The sequence below is a fragment of the Bos grunniens genome, chromosome 3 (assembly GCF_055505025.1).
Source record: "Bos grunniens cultivar Pamir isolate PY7600 chromosome 3, Bosgru_T2T1.0, whole genome shotgun sequence".
Classification (NCBI taxonomy): domain Eukaryota; kingdom Metazoa; phylum Chordata; class Mammalia; order Artiodactyla; family Bovidae; genus Bos; species Bos grunniens.
This window is the reverse complement of record NC_141167.1, coordinates 97,960,493-97,982,737: the sequence shown is the minus strand read 5'-3', so window position 1 is coordinate 97,982,737 and position 22,245 is coordinate 97,960,493. Positions and strand designations below refer to the sequence as shown.

At 39.8% G+C, this 22,245-nt stretch overlaps 1 protein-coding gene across 1 annotated transcript; it reads left to right on the top strand.

The window, feature by feature from the left end:
* Nucleotides 1-7,259: 7,259 nt before the first annotated feature.
* LOC147376201 (disintegrin and metalloproteinase domain-containing protein 30-like) lies at nt 7,260-9,631 on the top strand. Its single transcript, XM_086392154.1, has one exon. The coding sequence runs from the start codon at nt 7,260-7,262 to the stop codon at nt 9,429-9,431; it is 2,172 nt and encodes a 723-aa protein (XP_086248280.1). The 3' UTR covers nt 9,432-9,631.
* The last annotated feature ends 12,614 nt before the right edge of the window (nt 9,632-22,245 follow it).

The window sequence follows — 22,245 nt, the reverse complement described above, 5'->3', positions numbered from 1 at the left end:
AGATCAACTAAACAGAAAATTAATAAGGAAACACAAACTTTAAACGATACAATAGACCAGTTAGACCTAATTGATATCTATAGGACATTTCATCCCAAAACAATGAATTTCACCTTTTTCTCAAGCGCACATGGAACCTTCTCCAGGATAGATCACATCCTGGGCCATAAAGCTAGCCTTGGTAAATTCAAAAAAATAGAAATCATTCCAAGCATCTTTTCTGACCACAATGCAGTAAGATTAGATCTCAATTACAGGAGAAAAACTATTAAAAATTCCAACATATGGAGGCTGAACAACACGCTGCTGAATAACCAACAAATCACAGAAGAAATCAAAAAAGAAATCAAAATTTGCATAGAAACGAATGAAAATGAAAACACAACAACCCAAAACCTGTGGGACACAGTAAAAGCAGTCCTAAGGGGAAAGTTCATAGCAATACAGGCACACCTCAAGAAACAAGAAAAAAGTCAAATAAATAACCTAACTCTACACCTAAAACAACTAGAAAAGGAAGAAATGAAGAACCCCAGGGTTAGTAGAAGGAAAGAAATCTTAAAAATTAGAGCAGAAATAAATGCAAAAGAAACAAAAGAGACCATAGCAAAAATCAACAAAGCCAAAAGCTGGTTCTTTGAAAGGATAAATAAAATTGACAAACCATTAGCCAGACTCATCAAGAAACAAAGGGAGAAAAATCAAATCAATAAAATTAGAAATGACAGTGGAGAGATCACAACAGACAACATAGAAATACAAAGGATCATAAGAGACTATTATCAACAATTATATGCCAATAAAATGGACAACGAGGAAGAAATGGACAAATTCTTAGAAAAGTACAACTTTCCAAAACTCGACCAGGAAGAAATAGAAAACCTTAACAGACCCATCACAAGCATGGAAATTGAAACTGTAATCAAAAATCTTCCAGCAAACAAAAGCCCAGGTCCAGACGGCTTCACAGCTGAATTCTACCAAAAATTTAGAGAAGAGCTAACACCTATCCTGTTCAAACTCTTCCAGAAAATTGCAGAGGAAGGTAAACTTCCAAACTCATTCTATGAGGCCACCATCACCCTAATACCAAAACCTGACAAAGATGCCACAAAAAAAGAAAACTATAGGCCAATATCACTGATGAACATAGATGCAAAAATCCTAAACAAAATTCTAGCAATCAGAATCCAACAACACATTAAAAAGATCATACACCATGACCAAGTGGGCTTTATCCCAGGGATGCAAGGATTCTTCAATATCCGCAAATCAATCAATGTAATACACCACATTAACAAATTGAAAAACAAAAACCATATGATTATCTCAATAGATGCAGAGAAAGCCTTTGACAAAATTCAACACCCATTTATGATAAAAACTCTCCAGAAAGCAGGAATAGAAGGAACATACCTCAACATAATAAAAGCTATATATGACAAACCCACAGCAAACATTATCCTCAATGGTGAAAAATTGAAAGCATTTCCTCTAAAGTCAGGAACAAAACAAGGGTGCCCACTTTCACCATTACTATTCAACATAGTTTTGGAAGTTTTGGCTACAGCAATCAGAGCAGAAAAAGAAATAAAAGGAATCCAAATTGGAAAAGAAGAAGTAAAACTCTCACTATTTGCAGATGACATGATCCTCTACATAGAAAACCCTAAAGACTCCACCAGAAAATTACTAGAACTAATCAATGATTATAGTAAAGTTGCAGGATATAAAATCAACACACAGAAATCCCTTGCATTCCTATACACTAATAATGAGAAAACAGAAAGAGAAATTAAGGAAACAATTCCATTCACCATTGCAACGAAGAGAATAAAATACTTAGGAATATATCTACCTAAAGAAACTAAAGACCTATATATAGAAAACTATAAAACACTGGTGAAAGAAATCAAAGAGGACACTAATAGATGGAGAAATATACCATGTTCATGGATTGGAAGAATCAATATAGTGAAAATGAGTATACTACCCAAAGCAATTTATAGATTCAATGCAATCCCTATCAAGCTACCAACAGTATTCTTCACAGAGCTAGAACAAATAATTTCACAATTTGTATGGAAATACAAAAAACCTCGAATAGCCAAAGCGATCTTGAGAAAGAAAAATGGAACTGGAGGAATCAACCTACCTGACTTCAGGCTCTACTACAAAGCCACAGTTATCAAGACAGTATGGTACTGGCACAAAGACAGAAATATAGATCAATGGAACAAAATAGAAAGCCCAGAGATAAATCCACACACATATGGACACCTTATCTTTGACAAAGGAGGCAAGAATATACAGTGGATTAAAGACAATCTCTTTAACAAGTGGTGCTGGGAAATCTGGTCAACCACTTGTAAAAGAATGAAACTAGAACACTTTCTAACACCATATACAAAAATAAACTCAAAATGGATTAAAGATCTCAACATAAGACCAGAAACTATAAAACTCCTAGAGGAGAACATAGGCAAAACACTCTCTGACATACATCACAGCAGGATCCTCTATGACCCACCTCCCAGAATATTGGAAATAAAAGCAAAAATAAACAAATGGGACCTAATTAAACTTAAAAGCTTCTGCACATCAAAGGAAACTATTAGCAAGGTGAAAAGACAGCCTTCAGAATGGGAGAAAATAATAGCAAATGAAGCAACAGACAAACAACTAATCTCAAAAATATACAAGCAACTCCTACAGCTCAACTCCAGAAAAATAAATGACCCAATCAAAAAATGGGCCAAAGATCTAAATAGACATTTCTCCAAAGAAGACATACAGATGGCTAACAAACACTTGAAAAGATGTTCAACATCACTCTTTATCAGAGAAATGCAAATCAAAACCACTATGAGGTACCATTTCACACCAGTCAGAATGGCTGCGATCCAAAAGTCTACAAATAATAAATGCTGGAGAGGGTGTGGAGAAAAGGGAACCCTCTTACACTGTTGGTGGGAATGCAAATTAGTACAGCCACTATGGAGAACAGTGTGGAGATTCCTTAAAAAACTGGAAATAGAACTGCCTTATGATCCAGCAATCCCACTGCTGGGCATACACACTGAGGAAACCAGAAGGGAAAGAGACACGTGTACCCCAGTGTTCATCGCAGCACTGTTTATAATAGCCAGGACATGGAAGCAACCTAGATGTCCATCAGCAGATGAATGGATAAGAAAGCTGTGGTACATATACACAATGGAGTATTACTCAGCCATTAAAAAGAATACATTTGAATCAGTTCTAATGAGGTGGATGAAACTGGAGACTATTATACAGAGTGAAGTAAGCCAGAAGGAAAAACATAAATACAGTATACTAACGCATGTATATGGAATTTAGAAAGATGGTAACGATAACCCTGTGTACGAGACAGCAAAAGAGACACTGATGTATAGAACAGTCTTATGGACTCTGCGGGAGAGGGTGGGAAGATTTGGGAGAATGTCATTGAAACATGTGAAATGTCATGTATGAAACGAGATGCCAGTCCAGGTTCAGTGCACGATGCTGGATGCTTGGGGCTGGTGCGCTGGGAAGGCCCAGGGGGATGGTATGGGGAGGTTGGGAGGGAGGAGGGTTCAGGATGGGGAGCATGTGATTTTTTTTAAAAAAATAAAAAAATAAAAAAAAAAGAAAAAAAAAAATTTAAATTCTCTCAAATTTCAAATTGAGTTGAAATTCAGCTGTTCAGCCACAACAGCCATATTTCAAGTGGTCAATAAACACAGGTGGTTAGTGGCTACAATACTGAACAGTCATAACACTTCTATCATTGCAAAAAGATCCCTCCAAGAGACCGAAGTCATAAATGAGATGTCAGACTAGGAAGCCCTGACACTGCTTCTTCCACTACAAACCAACAAAATACCTCTGTGAGGACTCCAGAGCACAGTCAAAAACATCTGCTCCCCAGATGAGCATGCAGTGAACTGCACGGAAGATGAAAACAGGATTTGTTTCATCACTATTCACGTTCTCTCATCAGAGGGCTTACCCTTCCAAAATTCTCAGCCCCCACACCAACCGCCACACTTATACACATGATGTCTTCTATTTGGAAGAAAACCCTCAACTATCATCTTTTCTTGGTATTGTGGGGAAACAATAAGTTTATTGAAATCACATGTAGGTTGGAGAAAAAAGAAAGGCTTACATTTTCTACTCTATCTCACCTAGGATTGTTTCCACCTTTTACAATACATACGTATAATTTTGTAAATAAGAAGAAACAGGACAAAGCAGGCTATTTCCATGAAACTTTTTGTTAAAAGATGTTGCAGAGGTTAGCTCCAAGATAATACTATAGCAATAGGAGCTTCAGAATTAGTGTTTCAATCAAGAAATACTCCAGTGGTCTAAAGGCAAATGGTATACATATGAAAATGATGATAAAAGAGAATGAATATAGAAGATAGCTCTCAACTGTCCTTTTAGGACAATTTAGGCTGATGGGTACTTAAGAACATCAACCAGATTGACAGACTGAAGAAACTGTGATTTTGGTTTCCAACCTGAATTAGGAGCTCAACACACTAGGTGAAACTTTGATTTATCCCCAGTCAGTTCTCTGCTGAGTTCTCCCCTTCTTCATGTACTTTACCTCCACTGCCTCTCAGCTCAGCAACTGACTTGACTGGGAACCTAAACCTGTAGACAGGCCCTCCCTTCAGATCAGATCAGATCAGATCAGTCGCTCAGTCGTGCCCTACTCTTTGCGACCCCATGAATCGCAGCACGCCAGGCCTCCCTGTCCATCACCAACTCCCGGAGTTCACCCACACTCACGTCCATCGAGTCAGTGATGCCATCCCGCCATCTCATCCTCTGTCGTCCCCTTCTCCTCTTGCCCTCAATCCCTCCCAGCATCAGAGTCTTTTCCAATGAGTCAACCCTTCACATGAGGTAGCCAAAGTACTGGAGTTTCAGCTTTAGCATCATTCCTTCCAAAGAAATCCCAGGGCAGATCTCCTTCAGAATGGACTGGTTGGATCTCCTTGCAGTCCAAGGGACTCTTAAGAGTCTTCTCCAACACCACAGTTCAAAAGCATCAATTCTTCGGCGCTCAGCCTTCTTCACAGTCCAACTCTCACATCCATACATGACCACAGGAAAAACCATAGCCTTGACTAGACAGACCTTTGTTGGCAAAGTAATGTCTCTGCTTCTGAATATGCTATCTAGGTTGGTCATAACTTTCCTTCCAAGGAGTAAGCATCTTTTAATTTCATGGCTGCAGTGATTTTGGAGCCCCCCAAAATAAATTCTGACACTTTTTCCCCATCTATTTTCCATGAAGTGATGGGACTGGATGCCATGATCTTCGTTTTCTGAATGTTGAGCTTTAAGCCAACTTTTTCACTCTCCTCTTTCACTTTCATCAAGAGGCTTTTGAGTTCCTCTTCACTTTCTGCCATGAGGGTGGTGTCATCTGCATATCTGAGGTTACTGATATTTCTCCCGGCAATCTTGATTCCAGCTTGTGCTTCTTCCAGTCCAGCGTTTCTCATAATGTACTCTGCATAGAAGTTAAATAAACAGGGTGACAATATACAGCCTTGATGTATTCCTTTTCCTATTTGGAACCAGTCTGTTGTTCCATGTCCAGTTCTAACTGTTGCTTCCTGACCTGCATACAAATTTCTCAAGAGGCAGATCAGGTGGTCTGGTCCCTTACTGTTTGCTAACTATACTCAGGGCTTTGCCTGCCAACCAGATCATCTCCACAGTACACAGGCCTCCTCCTTTGCCACCCCCCGAGGGTGGCCGTTTCAAGGTGTTTCCCCATCCTCTGCTGTAAGTTAAGCAGGGCTGTGTTCTGGCACTTTCTCACAGCACAGGAGAATGGCACCTTAAAAATCTCCATTTCCTGAGAAGAGCTTGCCATATTTCTCCTCCATAGGTAAGTCGACTTGTTTTGATGTTTTCTTTTTCCTGAGTGTCAAGACTAAAATACAGAAGCCAGAAATGGTAATATTCTTTTTGATTCTTGCTTCTTTCATTTGTGAGAATTCATTCAATCATATAAATGAAGCAGAGGCTGCTTTATTCCTATTTTTTGAAGCTTTCCACTCCTGTCCCTCCCCAGAGTGTCAGCAGAGGTAAGTCATAAACATTACCTGTTGTGCGTGGGTCAGGCGGCCCGGGTTGTGTGTGGCAACAGTGCCACACAGTAACACCATCAGAGCAAAACCAGAGTTTCAGTTCCCTCATGTGTGAAGTATGGATGATAAGCATTATCATTATCTGCACGCTAGGCATTTTTGCGAAGAGTTAATGGACTGATTCATAAAAAGAGCTGAGAAGAGTGGAGGGTACACAATAAGCTTTCCAGAAATACTATGTATTTTATGGAACTGCAGTCCATTTTCTGTTCCATAGACAACATCACTTGTCTGGATTGTTATAAGATCATCTTAACTAGTCTCCCAGATACAAGCCCCATCCTATTTTTTGACCTTTCCCTGTAATACAACTGGAATTGATTTTAGTCTTCGTGGATTCTCCTAGTATTTGACTGTTCCTAGATTCTACATCCAAAGCACACCCACACCAAAAATCACGCTGATCCCTGGCACCCTAAGGACACACAGCAGAAAGAACCAACCGGCAAAATGAACTTAGAAACGTCCGCTTGCCTGAAGCCAGGTAGGGGGTGGGGACATGAGTCAGCTCTGATTTTCTCATTCTCTGGTGGTCCTCTACTGACTCCAGGAAACCTCTTTGCTGTAAGAGACTCCCCGTGAACACTGAAAATGGTGTAACGGTGAGGTGGGCACAGCACCTGTGAAACAGCCGAATCAGCCCATGGAAAAGTCAGGTGTGTCCTGAGGCCAATAGAAACAAAGAAATAGCCCAAGATACACTGAGCCTTTGTCAAGTTCTCTGTTCTTCTTACTCTTTAGTCCTTTTCCCTTTCTCAAGCTGCTCTCTTGCCTTCTCCCACCAGCCTGCAAGCAGCCTCGCTCTTCATTTTATTCTGGCGCACCTTCCTTGGATTCTTCCACGTGCGCCCAACGGCACCGCCCAGAGAACGAACTAGATGCGTTGGGCGGGGCGTGCAGCTGCTGGGGAAATCAGTAGCCTCAGCCTGACCCAGCCTGGCCCAGGGCTGCGCTCCCATACACCGCACCAGCGAGCTTTGCACGCACTGCTCCCCGCGCCTGTAGCAGAGGTCCCTGGAAGGCTGACTCTCAAGGCCACAGTGGCAGGGACTGAGTCAGTGGGGAACAGGCTGTGCCATGAGGTCAGTGAGGACCTGCCTCTCCCCAGGCCGGTCGCTAGTCCTGGCGGTGCTCCTGGTTGACTCTCTTGGCAAGGATTTACATTTTCACCCTGAGTGGGGCTTTGACTCCTATGAAATCACCATTCCCAAGAAGCTGAGCTTCCGTGGAAGGGAGCAGAGAGCGGCCAGGCACGTGTCCTACCTCCTGAAGGTAAAAGGCAGGAACCGTGTTGTTCATCTGTGGCCCAAGAGGTTTCTGTTGCCTCGGAATTTGCAGGTTTTCTCCTTCACAGAACAGGGGAGACTCTTAGAAGATCACCCTTATACACCCAGTGACTGCAACTATATGGGCTTGGTTGAAGGAAATCCGGATTCTCAAGCTATGATAAGTACATGCATGGGAGGTCTCCGGGGCATCCTGAAAATTGATGCCAATCATTACCAAATCGAGCCCCGCAAGGCTTCTTCCAATTTTGAGCATGTGGTATATCTCCTGGAGAAAGAGGAGGAATTTCCCTCTGATTTCTGTGGCTTAACTAATGATGAAACAGTAGAGCAGATGGCCCAGCATGAGAACATGGCTCCGATACCGGAATTTACTAAGTCGTATATGCACCAAAAGTACTTGGAATTAGCCCTGGTCTTTGATAACAGTAGGTATTTATATTTGAACTCCAATCTTACTCAAATCATAAATGATGCCATTCTTCTGACTTCAATTGCAGACTCTTACTTTCAAGATGTCCGTATGAGAATACAGCTATTAGCTGTTGAAGTATGGACAGACAGAGACAAAATAAGACTTAATTTTGGACAGCTATCACAAGTTTTAGGCCAGTTTGTGCAGTACAGGTCACGTGACCTACGTGTTCGGATTCCAGCAGATTGGGCACACCTGTATGTTCACAAAAAGTTTAAGGATGCACTTGCTCATCACTGGGGAAGTGTATGTAGTATGATGCCTTCTGGATCTACAAGTTCTGTGCTAGATAGAAACATCCTTGGCCCTGCCACTTGGACTGCTCATGTTCTGGGCCATAGTGTGGGAATGACCCATGATTATGAATACTGCCAGTGTAAGGGTAGGCATAGTTGTATCATGGGCACTGGACGAACTGGGTTTAGTAATTGTAGTTATGCCGAATTTTATTCACATGTAAATTCAGGATTAAACTGTCTAAATAATCTCCCAGGCCTAGGCTATGTGGTTAAGAGATGTGGAAACAAAATTGTGGAAGAGAATGAGGAATGTGACTGTGGTTCAGGAGAGGAGTGTGAAGAAGACGGGTGTTGTCAACCAGATTGTAAATTCAAAGAAGGAGCCAACTGTAGCACTGGACTTTGCTGTCATAAATGTCAGTTTCGTCCATCTGGATACATGTGTCGGGTGGAAGAAAATGAATGTGACCTTGCAGAGTACTGCAATGGGACCTCAGCTTTCTGTCCAAGTGATACTTATAAGCAGGATGGAACCCCTTGCAAGTACAGGTCCCGTTGTGTCAGAAAGGGCTGCCAATCCAGGACTATGCAATGCCAAAACATTTTTGGGGCTGATGCTTTGGGGGCTCCTCATCAGTGCTATGATGCAGTTAATGTAATAGGTGATCAATATGGGAACTGTGGCATTATAGGAGTTCGTGAGTATAAAAAGTGTCCCAAAGAAAGATCCTTATGTGGCAGGCTACAGTGTATAAATGTCGAAACCCTCCCTGATATGCCAGATCACACCATCCTAATATCCACTCATCTGCATAAAGAAAATCTCATGTGCTGGGGCATTGGCTATCATCTAGCCATGGTACCTATGGGGTTACCTGACCTGGGTGTGATAAATGATGGTACCTCCTGTGGTAAGGAGCGGGTATGTTTTAATAGAAATTGTGTGAATAGCTCAATCCTGAATTTTGACTGTTTCCCTGAGAAGTGCAACCGCCGAGGAGTTTGCAACAGCAACAGAAACTGCCACTGCATGTATGGTTGGGCCCCTCCGCTCTGTGAGGAGGTAGGATATGGAGGAAGCATGGACAGTGGGCCTCCAGGGCCCCTAAGGAAAAACATGCCCATCTCTCTTCAGGTTGTGATTCTTATATTAATGCGCCTTATTTTCTTAATTATCTCAGTGATTGTTGTGTTTTACAGGAAAAATCATAGGAATCTAATCCAAAGAGAAAGAAATACCACCCTTTAACCCTGTTGTAGAACAAGGCAGAAACAGAAAAAAACACCAGAAAAGTAATCAGGCAATTGACACTCTACTTTTATTACACATGGTCATAAATTGAACAAGCTTCTCATTTATCCAAACCAATCTTCATTCCTCTTTCAATTTATCTTAACTTTTTGAGGTTTTGATAAGGAAATAAATGGTATTCTTCATTTGGAATCAAATCAATGCATTTTCTTTTCCTATTTGACTTTCCCTTTAGTGTCTGTTCACGTTTTGAATATCCTTAAAAGAATGCCCTGGGAGCTGTTCTGAACACTCGCATTGTGAGTTTAATAGAATTACAGTGGATATCAGGGCAAAATCCTGTCTCTCAGTTCCCAGCAAACAAAGCCATTGTCTCCCTTTCCCTCTGCCTCCCTCACTGTCATCAATAAAAATCATGTGTCTGTGCTCCACACTGATCTATAAATATTGATTGCCATATTATATATATATACATATATATAAAATGATACTTCAGAGAAGGCAATGGCACCCCACTCCAGTACTCTTGCCTGGAAAATCCCATGGGCAGAGGAGCCTGGTAGGCTGCAGTCCATGGGGTGGTTAAGAGTCGGACACGACTGAATGACTTGACTTTCACTTTTCACTTTCATGCATTGGAGAAGGAAATGGCAACCCACTCCAGTGTTCTTGCCTGGAGAATCCCAGGGATGGGGGAGCCTGGTGGGCTGCCATCTATGGGGTCACACAGAGTTGGACACGACTGAAGTGACTTAGCAGTAGCAAAGTGATAGTTTACAAGGGGAGTCCCTCAGTTAAGGATCTTCCTCTGTTACAGTGACTGTGCGGTTTGCTGTAGCTCTTTAGAAATCAGGTCTCTGACTCAGTGTTTGGGTTGGCCTCAGTTGGGTTGAGGGCTCTAATCTATCATAACTCCTGCATTGTACCACAGTCTACAAATGATGACAAGACCTGGAAGTATCCTGTGGGCAAGACCCTTAATGGAAGTCTGGGCTTTGGATTTCTGCTTGCAGGGACAAGACTTTTGTGAATGTGTGCTGGGGGACATCTGGCCTTAGGTTTGCCACACCACTAAAGAGAGCAGAGGGCAGTGAGGAACACCTTTCATCCCAAGTACACCCATGTCTGCCTCCAAGCACCCCTCTGCCTGGTGCTTTGGCTGGGAGGAGAGGAGGACTGAGTGGCCCCTTCAGAAGAGTCAGTGACCACCTCTTGGTCATCATCCCAGCCCATTGACAGCCGAAGTGTTTTGGTCTTGTTTGGGGCTGAACCCTCCTGCTGTTCCCTTAGCTTCCGTGGGGCTCATGCTTCCCTAGCCAGCACTGCAGGTCAACTCCAGACTCTTCTTTTTTTAGCCACGTAGTTCTGACTTAAGATGTCATGGGAGGTTCGTGGTAAAGAGTGAGCCCTGACTACTTGGGGATTCTTCTTACTCAGGAGAGAAAGACCAAGAAAACCCCATTCTTGTGATTATAATTTTTTAAGATTTATCAAGCTTGGCCATCAGAAAATGTCCTTAAAAAGCAAGCACTTCTAGTTATAGTTGCAATACTGGTAATGGTGGCTACCATTTATTGTGGCTTGACTGTGTGGCAGGCAATGTTCTTAGCACTTCATCAGTGTTAATGTGGATAGTTCTGAATATGCTCTATGAGGCAGCAGTTTTCCAAAAAACAAACTGAGGGAAACAATGTTGATGTTTGGTTCAAACCAACACAATTTTGTAAAGCAATTACCTTTCAATTAAAAATAAATTAATTAATTTTAAAAAGAACTTTTAAAATATTACATAACAGATCTGTAATGACATTATCAAGAGAGCATTATATGACTATCAGGAAATTTAATTTAGCGAGAAGGATTTATTTAGAAACTCTAAGGATATTTTGTTGCTGTTGTTTTAATTGCTAAGTTGTATCTGACTTTGTGATTCCCATGGACTGTAATCCACCAGATTCCTCTGATCATGGAATTTCCCAGGCAAGAGGAGTAGGTTGCCATTTCCCTCCCCAGGGGATCTTCCCAACTCAGGGATTGAACCACATATCCACCATTGGCAGGTGTATTCTTTAGCACTACACCCTAGTAAATTAAAAAAATTTTTTTAAATTGTGATATATCATATTAACCATTTTTCCTACCATATTGAGGAATAATTGACAAATATATTAACATATATTTATGTTGTACAATGTGATGATTTTATATGCATTAACATTTTAGAATAACTACCAAGATCAAATAATTAATACATCCATCATCTCACATAGTTAAATTGTTTTAAGGGAGTCTGAATGCCTACAAGCAACTCAGCAAATATCAGGTATAAAATACTGTATTATGAAGTATGTTTACCATACTATACATTAGATCTTCAGAACTTATCTTAATTATAACTGAAAGATTATACTCTTTGACTTATATCTATCCATTTTCCCCTCTACCCTGCCCCTGGCAACCACCATGCTATTTGGTTTATATGACTATGGTATTTTGTTTTGTTTCACAAATTAATCATACCATATAGTGCTTGTATATCTCTGTGTTTCTTTTCACCTAGCATAATGCCCTCTAGACTCAGTCATGTTTTTCCAAATGAAGAATTTCCCTTTCCAGTACTTTACTATTGGTGTACAGAAACACAACTCTTTTTTAGAAGTATAAAATGTCCCAGTAAATACAAATAGGGATCCCAAGTGGCTAGGTGGTAAAGAATCCACCCCGAAATGCAGGAGACACAGGTTTGCTCCCTGGGTCAGGAAGATACGCTGGAGAAAGCAGTGGCAATCCACACCAGTATTCTTGCCCGGGAAATCTCAAGGACAGAGGATTCTGGCGAGCTACAGTCCAAGGGGTCTCAAAAAAGTCTGACACGACTTAGCGACTAAACAACAACAACAAATACAAAGGAGAAAAACTCTGTGATTTGGGGTTAAGCAAAGATTGGTAAGACACTACACCAAAAGCATAAGCCATAATAGAAAAAAAAATTTGAACTTCATTGAATTAAAAACTTTTATGTTTCAAAAAAACATTATGAGAAGGAAAATACAAATGACAGACTGGCAGCAAGTGTTTGCGAACCATTTATCTGATAAAACACTTCTATTTATAAAACATAAAGAATTATTTTAACTCAATGATAAGAAGCAACCCAGTTTTAAAGATCAGCAGAAGGCTAGGATAAAAACACATGAAAAGTTACTCAATATCATTAGTTATTGTTGTTGTTTAGTCACTAAGTCATTTCTGACTCGTTTGCAACCACATGGACTGTAGCCTGCCAGGCTCCTCTGTCCATGGGATTTATCAGGCAAGAATACTGGAGTGGGTTGCCATTTCCTTCTCCAGGGGATCTTCCTGACCCAAGGATCAAATCCATGTCTTCTGCATTGCAGATGCACTAGTTATTAGGAAAGTACAAATTAAAATCACACTAAGATATCACTTTACATCAACGAATGGGGTTATGCTTTTTAAAAAAGACAGACAATACCAGGTGTTGCTAAGAACGTGAGAAACCAGACCCTCATACATTTCTGGTTGGAATGTAAAATGATATATCCACTTTGGAAAACACTTTGACAGTTTCTTAAAAGTCAAATGTAGCCTTACCAAATGATCCAGTACCTCCACTCCTATGAATATCTTCAAGAGAAATGAAAATATAGGTTCACACAAGATTTGTTTGGGAATGTTCAAAGAAGCATTATTCGTAAGAGCCAAAAACTGTAAACAACTCAAATACCCATCAACTGATCAATGGATAAGCAAATACGGTATTTCTATACAAAGGAATTCCTCTCAGTAATAAAAAACAACAAAATCTGATACACGTTAGAACATAAATGAACTTCAAAAACATTATGCTAAGGGAAAGAAGCCAGTTGTAATAGAATATATATTATCTTATTCAATTTATACAAAACATACAGAAAAGATTTATAGACAGAAAGCAGAGATTGCTTGCGGTTTGGGGAAGGAGTAGAAATTGACTGCAGAAGAATCAAATGAGGAGGGAAATTAAGGAGGTAAGGAAAATATTATAGAACTGGACTATGGTGATGGTTTTACAACTCTATGAATTTACTAAAAGTCATTGAATCATACATTTATAATGAATGAATTCTATTAAATGTAAATTTAAATTTAAAAAGAACCTATATATGAAAGCAACTTAAGTATCCAGCAACAGATATATAGATAAAGAGGATGTGGTATATATAATATGTATACATACATATAGATAGATAGAATGGAATATTGCTTAGCCATAAAAAATGAATATTTGACATTTGCATGTTCTGCTGAGGATTTAGGTGTCTGATAAAAGACTTACTTTCAGTTTCAGGTTCAGAGGATTGGCTGGAAAAATAAGCAATCTGCACTTTAGTAAGTAAGAAATAAGGAGGTTTATCATGTTAATAGTAAGTTATAGTATGAGGACAAGTAATATAGTAAGAGATACATATATACATTGCCAAACTGGGAAAACAATTCCCAAAGTAGTATTTGTTGCAATTGTTCAGTCGCTCAGTCGTGTCCAACTCTTTGTGACCGCCATGAACTGCAGCACACCAGGCTTCCCTGTCCTTCACCATCTCCCAGAGTTTTCTCAAACTCATGTCCATTGAGTCTGATGCCATCCAACCATCTTATCCTCTGTCATCCCCTTCTCCTCTTGCCCTCAATCTTTTCCAGCACCAGGGTCTTTTCCAATGAGTTAGCTCTTCGCATGAGGTGACCAAAGTATTGGAGCTTCAGCTTCAGCATCAGTCCTTCCAATGAATATTCAGGGTTGATTTCCTTTAGAATTGACTAGTTTGATCTCCTTGCTGTCCAAGGGACTCTCAAGAGTCTTCTCCAACACCACAGTTCAAAAGCATCAATTCTTCGGCACTCAGCCTTCTTTACAGTCAAATTCTCACATCCATACATGACTACTAGAAAAACTGTAGCTTTGACTATATGGACCTTTGTTGGCAAAGTGATGTCTCTGCTTTTAAATATATACTGTCTAGGTTTGTCATAGATTTTCTTCCAAGCAGTAAGCATCTTTTAATTTTGTGACTGCAGTTGCCATCCACAGTGATTTTGGAGCCCAAGAAAATAAAGTCTGTCACTGTTCCCATTTTTCCCCCATCTATTTGCCATGAAGTGATGTACTAGATCCCATGATCTTAGTTTTTTGAATGATGAGTTTTAAGTCAGCTTTTTCAGTCTCCTCTTTTACCTTCATCAAGAGGTCTTTTAGTTCCTCTTTGCTTTCTGCCATTAGAGTGGTGTCATCTGCATATCTGAGTTTGTTGATATTTCTCCCAGCAATCTTGATTCCAGGTTGTGAGTCATCCTGCCTAGCATTTCACATGATTTACTCTACATATAAGTTAAAGAAGCAGGGTGATAATATACAGCCTTGACATACTCCTTTCTCAATTTTGAACCATATCTGGTTCTAACTGTTGCTTCTTGACCTGCATACAGGTTTCTCAGAAGACAGGTAAGGTGGTCTGGTATTCTCATCTCTTTAAGAATTTTCCACAGTTGGTTGTGATCTATACAATCAAAGGCTTTAGCATAATCAATGAAGCAGAAGTAGATTTTTTTTGGCACTCCCGTGCTTTTTCTATGATCCAACAGACGTTGGCAATTTGATCTCTGTTTCCTCTTCATTTTCTAAATCCAGTTTGTACATCTGAAAGTTCTCAGTTCCCTTACTGCTGACCCTGGGTTGAAGGACTTTCAGCATTACCTTGCTAGCATGTGAAACGAGCACAAATGTATGGCAGTTTGAACATCCTTTGGCATTGCTTTTCTTTGGGATTGAAATGAAAACTGATCTTTTCCATTCCTGTGGCTACTGCTGAGTTTTCCAAATTTGTTGACATATTAAGTGCAGCACTTTTAACAGTATCATCTTTTAGGATTTGAAATAGTTCAGCTAGAAATTCACTAGCTATATTCATAGCAATGCTTCCTAAGGCCCATTTGACTTCACACTCTAGGATGTCCAGTCGGTGAATGACCACACCAGAGTGGTTCCCCGGTCATTCATACCTTTTATGCATAGTTCTGTGTATTCTTGCCATGTCTTATTAATCTATTTTGCTTCTATTAGGTCTTTGCCATTTCTGTCCTTTATTATGCCCATCTTTGCATGAAATGTTTCCTTGATATCTCCGATTTTCTTAAAGAGATCTCTAGTCTTTCCCATTTTATTGTTTTCCTCTGTTTTTCTTTGCATTGTTCACCTAAGAAAGCTTTGTTATCTCTCCTTGCTATTCTCTCGAACTCGCCTGCGGTCTTGTTTCAGCTTCTCCCTTGTCCTTGGATGTGGGATATCTTTGTTTTTTTTTTTTTTTTTTTTTTGTGGGTTCCAACACCCTCCTGTCGATGGTTGTTCAGCTAGTTGTGATTTTGGTGTTCTTGCAGGAGAAGATGACTGCACGATATATACACTATCATGTGGAAAATAGAGAGCTAGTGGGAGGCTGCTATATAAGATAAGGAGCCCAGCCTGGCACTCTGAAATGACCTGGAGTGGTGGGAAGGGAGGAGGGAGGGAAGCTCCAGAGAGAGGGCATATATACAAAATTATAGCTGATTTGTGTTGTACAGCAGAAACCAACACAGCATTGAAAGCAATTATGCTCCAATTAAAAACAAATAAATATACAAATATACAAAGAACTCATTCAAATCAACATAAAAATAAACAACCCAATTAAAGGACAGGCAGAGGACTCAAATAGATATTTTTACAGAGAAGACATAAGATGGCCAACAGACACAAGAAAAGATACTCAACATCACTAATCATCAAGGAAATGCAAATCAAAACCACAATGAGATACCACCTTACACCTATCAGAATGGCCATCATAATAAGGACAACAAATAACAAGTACTGATGATGATGTGGAGAAAAGGGTACCCTTGTGCACTGTTGGTGGAATTGTAAATTGATACAATTGGAATTGTGAAAAAGAATTCCTGTGAAAAACAGGGTGGAGCTTCCTCAAACTATTAAAAATTTAACCGCCATGTAATCCAGCAATTTCATTCTGGGTATACATATATATATATATATATATATATATATATATATATATATATATACACATATATATATACATACATACCCCAAAAAGACAAAAACACTAATTCAAAAAGATATATAGATTCTAATGTTTATTGCAGCATCATTTATAATAGCCAAGATATGGAAGCAATCTAAGTATTCATCAGTAGGTGAATAGGAAAAAAGAAAGGATGTATATACATGTATACAGTGTAATATGACTCAGCCCCAAAAAGAATGAGATCGTGCCATTTGCAACAACATGGATAGATACAGAGGATATGCTAAGTGATATAAGTCAGATAGAGACAAATACCACATGATCTCTCTTGCACATGGAGTCTAAAAACCAAAACATGAGAACAAAACAAAGTTAAAATAGACCTATAGATACAAAGGACAAATGGGTAGTGGCCAGAAGGAAGGGAATGAGAGGTGGACAGAATAGGTGAAGGAAATTAAGAAGTATAAAGTTCCATTACATAAGTCACAGGGATACATTGTACAACATAAGGAATATTGTCTGTATTAATGTACTAACTTTTTACGGGGACAGATGGTTACTAGACTTATTGTGTGATCTTTTCATTATGTTTGTAAATGTCAAGTCATTATGTAGTGTACTTGAAAGTGACATAATATTGTACATCAACAATATTTTAGTTTTCTGAAAAGAACAATAGCATGGTATTGGCATATAAATAAGTAGGCAAGTGGGAGTGTATGGAGAACTCAGAAGTAGATCATAGTCTATAAAAATTGATATGTGATAATGACATATCAAATTGGTAAGAAAATATAATTTTGAAAAATAACCAATGCTGGCACAATTAGATATCTATTTATCTGGAAGGAAATAATGTGGGAGCTTTGCCTCTTCATACTCAAAAAGAAAAAAATTCTAAATGGATTTAAACCTTAAATATAAATTTTTTAATTTAAAAATTTTAAACTTTCAAGAATATTTAAGAAAGTATATCAATAATGGTGACTTAGGAACACATTTTTCAACTAACACTGGACACCCAGGAAATGTAAAGAATAAAAGGATGTATTTGATAACACTGGGCTTCACAGTTGGCTCAAGGGTAAAGAATCCATCTGCAATGCAGGAGACCTGGGTTCGATTTCTGGGTCAGGAAAATCCCCTAAAGAAAGGAATGGCTATGCACTCCAGTATATTCTTGCCTGGAAAATTCCATGGACAGAGGAGACTGGGCTACAGTCCATGGGGAGAGTCAGACACGACTTAGCCACTAAACAACAACAGTTTGATAATAATGAAGCCTTTTAAGTTTTCTTTTTGTTTAGTTCAGTTTTTTTTTTTTTGATGTGGACCATTTTTAAAGTCTTAATTGAATTTATTACAAAACTGCTTCTGTTTTATATTTTTTGATATTTTGGTTCTGAGGCATCTGGAATCTTATTTTCCCGACCAGAGATCAAACCTGCACCCCCTGCACTGGAAGGAGAAGTTTAAACCACTGGACCACCAGGAAAGTCCCCTTCCATTTATTCTACATGTTATATCTCTTTATTTGTTGAGAATTTTATTTTTTTGTACATAGACTTGGAATCTTCTGACCTTGATAAACTTAAAAATTAATACTAATAATTTTAAGATTTCTTAGAATTTTCTATATGTCTGTTTTCTGCAAACAGACAGTTTTATTTCATTTCCCACACTTTATTTCATTTTATTTCTCTTTGAAAGCATTAGTTACTCTGTCATGTCTGACTCTTTGCAACAGCCTGGACTGTAGCCTACTGGGCTCCTTTGTCCATGGAATTCTCCAGGCAAGAATACTGGAGTAGGTTGCCATTCCCTTCTCCAGGGGATCTTCCCAACCCAGGGATCAAATCCAGGTCTCCTGCATTGCAGGCAGATTCTTTACCATCTGAACCACCAGGGAACCCCTTTATTTCTCTTTATTTTTCCCCACTGGCTAAGGTCCCCAGAATAGTATTGAATAGATGTGATGATCACAGACATTCTTACATTGTTCCCTGTCTTTGGTGGAAAGCTTGCAGCACTTTATCTTTAGCTATGGTATTACCTGTATGTTCTTCATAGGTACATTTTGTCAGATTGAAGAAGTTTATCTTATTCCTAGTTGTGGAGAGTAGCTTTCTAAAAGTATCAATGAGTTCTGGTGTTGTTGAATGCTTTTTCTTCATCTATTGAAGTGATTTGTGTAACATTTTACTTCATTATGTTAATAGAGTGAATAATATTGATTAGTTTTCAAATGTTGAACAAACTTTGCAATTATGGATAAATCAGGCTTGTTCTGGATGTACTTATTATACCCCTCATATATGTCTGGATTTGATTTGTTAATAATTGTAGAGGATTTTTCATATGTGTGTTTGAGAAATAATTGTGTATAATGTTTTTTCTTATAGATGAGTTAGGAAGTTTCTTCCCTCTCTATTCTCAGAAATAATTTATGTAATATTTCTATCATTCTATCTTCCTTAAATAAATGGAAGAATTCAATAAGAAATCATCTGGGAATGGATTTCATTTTGTTTTAGGTTTTTATTTATTATGAATGCAACTTCTTTCATATACAGAGGAAAATTATTACTATATATTTCTCTGATCATTTTTGGTGAATTATATTTTTCAAGAGATTTGTCCATTTTATCTGTTGTTGCATTTATGGGCATAAAGTTTTTCATTGTAATTTTTATCCTTTTAATATATATAGAATCTATCACCTTTTAAATTCTTGATTAATTTGCTAGCTGTTTATCAGTTTTGTTCATCTTTTGATGAACCGAACTTTTGATTTTTTTTCTGTTGTTTATTTCTGATTTTATTGATTTCTGCTCTTTATTATCTCTTTTGCTCCACTCTCTTTGTGTTTAACTTGACTTTTTCTACATTCTTTTGGACTTTTGACCCATCACAACTGTGAGATAATAAATAGTCTTGCTAAAGCTTTAAGTTTGTGGTAATTTGTTGTGCAACAATAGGAAACGAAGCAAATAAAAAAGACCTTATAGTGGTGACAAGTACTAGATGATGGGGAAGGGATGCCTATATGCTGAGTTGAATTGGGTCTGTTTCTTCCTCAGCTAATTAGTGTGGTCTATTAAGAGGAGCAACTACACACAGATTTGGTACCATGTGGGTCCTGTGGAAGAATCAATCACATGATACAGAGTAGACAAGAACACCTGAAATTTGACATCACTCTCCTACTGCAAGAGTCAATAAAAGATTCATGGGAGTCTAAATATCTATTCTCTTTTTAATAAGTTAATATGCAGAAACAAAAGAGATTGGGGAGAAAAGTCAGAGTTACCACAGGAAAACAGTTTACAGTTTCATCACGTGCGTTCGGTTGGAGAGAAGTAAATGCTTTCTTTTCACAGGCTAGTCCTGAACCTGGGAAGATGTCAGAGCTCTGGACTTTGAGGACATTTGCTGGGGTTGCTGATTAGTTATGTTTTCTGCAGCTTGAAACATGAGTGGCGTATCTTCATAGCCACTACATATCCTCCTACGTTTGCATTACTCAAAGCCAGAATTAAATAAACCCTAGAAGATCTGGGTATTTCTCTTTCCTCACTCACCTCAGGAAATGGCTGCTGACAGACTTCCCCGGTGGTTCAGTGGTAAAGAATCCATCTACAACACTGGAGAAGTGGAGACGTGGATTCTATCCCTGTGTCGGAAAGATACCCTGGAGGAGGAAATGGCAACCCACTTCAGTAATATTGCCCAGAAAACCCCATGGACAGAGGAACCTGGCTGGCTACAGTCCACAAGGTCTCAAAGAGTTGGATGTGACTGAGCAACTAAACACAAACAGCCCTCAGCAGAAGGCCTGGAGGAAGATTTACAGTGTACCTTTGCGGCTGCATCACAGAGTTCATTCCTTCTCAGTCTCCTCTCAGTCAAGGAGTTCAAAGTCTAAGAACAGGAAGAGAGGTCACAGATTCTACTTTAGTGACTCAATCAGGTCGCTGTTGCCTCAACCAAAGTTTTTCTAATTATTATGTAAATCAAACCATTTGAAGTAGTGCCTGCCTGCTTAGTCACTTCAGTTGTGTCTGACTTTTTTTGACTCTATGTCAGGAAGCATTTAACAGGAGGCTTCCTGTGTGCTGTTTTGGATCTGTCAGGAATTCTCTGTTCCTTATTAATTCCTGAATACTCAGGAATTAAGAGGAGAGGCAAGCCTCTCCTGGGGGCTGAGGAATCCAGGCATTTCCTTCATTAGTTTTTCTATACAGTGATAGGTACCCTCTTCCTTCCTTGTGAACCATATGGTAAAAGTGATTGTTTACAACTCTCTCTTTAATATGTATCGCCTATGTTTTGTAAGTCGGGAATTTTAATCTTTATCTTTGCTGAGAATAACTACCTTGTAAGACAGTATATATGCCCACACCATGTTGATTAAAACACCTTTGCTCCATCAGAGCTCTGGTCCCCGTGTCTCTCTCTCTCTCTCCCTCTCCCTCTCCCTCTCCCTCTCCCCCTCCCCCTCCCCCTCCCCCTTCCCCTCCCCCTCTCCCCCTTCCCCTCCCCCTCTCCCTCTCCCTCTCCCTCTCTCTCTTTTTCAGGCTGATCCCCTGGAGTGCAGAGGCCCTCTGAGTTCACTTTCCTGCCTGGGCTTCTAAGACTCTCTTGAGAAGGTGCTCTGTGCCTTCACCCCATCGAGAGGGCGCCTAAGGCCTCCGTGAACAGAGCAAGCCCCGTGCAGGGGCTTTATTGGCTTTCTGTGTAAACCAAGGAATATCAGCCTCTTTCTCTCTCCTTTACTTTCTTATCGGTCAACTCCAGACCACCAGGTTCCAGTCCATTAAAGGACCTCAACAACCCTATAGATCTCCAGTAGCCCACCAGGCTCCTCTGTCCATAGGATTCTCAAGCAAGAATACTGGAGTGGTTTGCCATGCCCTCTTTTAGGGGATCTTCCCCACCCAGGAATCCAACCCACATCTCTTTTGTCTCCTGCATTAGCAGGCGGGTTCTTTACAACTAGCGCTACCTGGGAAGCAGGCTTCTTGTCTATTTCACTCCTAGAGACTGTATGATGATTAATCACCACCACATATCCCTGTCTCTCCAGGTAGTTACTCCCACCTTGTCTCTAGGGGGTTAAGTGCCTCCACCTGTCCTGTGTTCCTCCAGAATCCCATTATTCCCATCAACATCATGGACGTTGGAAGCCAAATCTGTGCTAGCATCTCCCACCATCACCTCCAGCCTATGGACAATACAACCACAAGGCCTTGTTCTGGATACCAGTGCTCTTCTCATCCATGCATAACTTAATGCCTTGGTGGGAGGCAAAGAAACAGATAAATACTGCTACACAGACTTCTTGAGAGTTGGGACTGGGGAAGAGGGGCCACAGAAATAACAGAAGGATGCAGCTACTGTCAGATGCTCAGTACCAGAGCAGGGAAAGAGAGGGATAAACTGATTTCACTCTCTTCTCACTTTCCAGCCTCCCTCGGGTGCCTTCCATTGGCCAAACCTAACTGAGAGCCTGCAAACAAGGGAGTCCAGGGCATGCATCTGAAGGAGAGCAGACTTCAGTGACACAAAGCAGGACAGAGATGTGTGGAGAGCAAATGGTAGGGATGATGAGAGTAAAACAACAGAAGAATACCAGCTAATACATTAGTGGTGGTGGTAGTCACACAGTCGTGTCCAATTCTTTGTGACCCCATGGACTGAAGCCTGCTAGGCTCCTCTGTCCATGG

Bases quoted from the DNA above. Each gene is read 5' to 3' on its own strand.
- LOC147376201 (XM_086392154.1), top strand. From the start codon at position 7,260: ATGAGGTCAGTGAGGACCTGCCTCTCCCCAGGCCGGTCGCTAGTCCTG.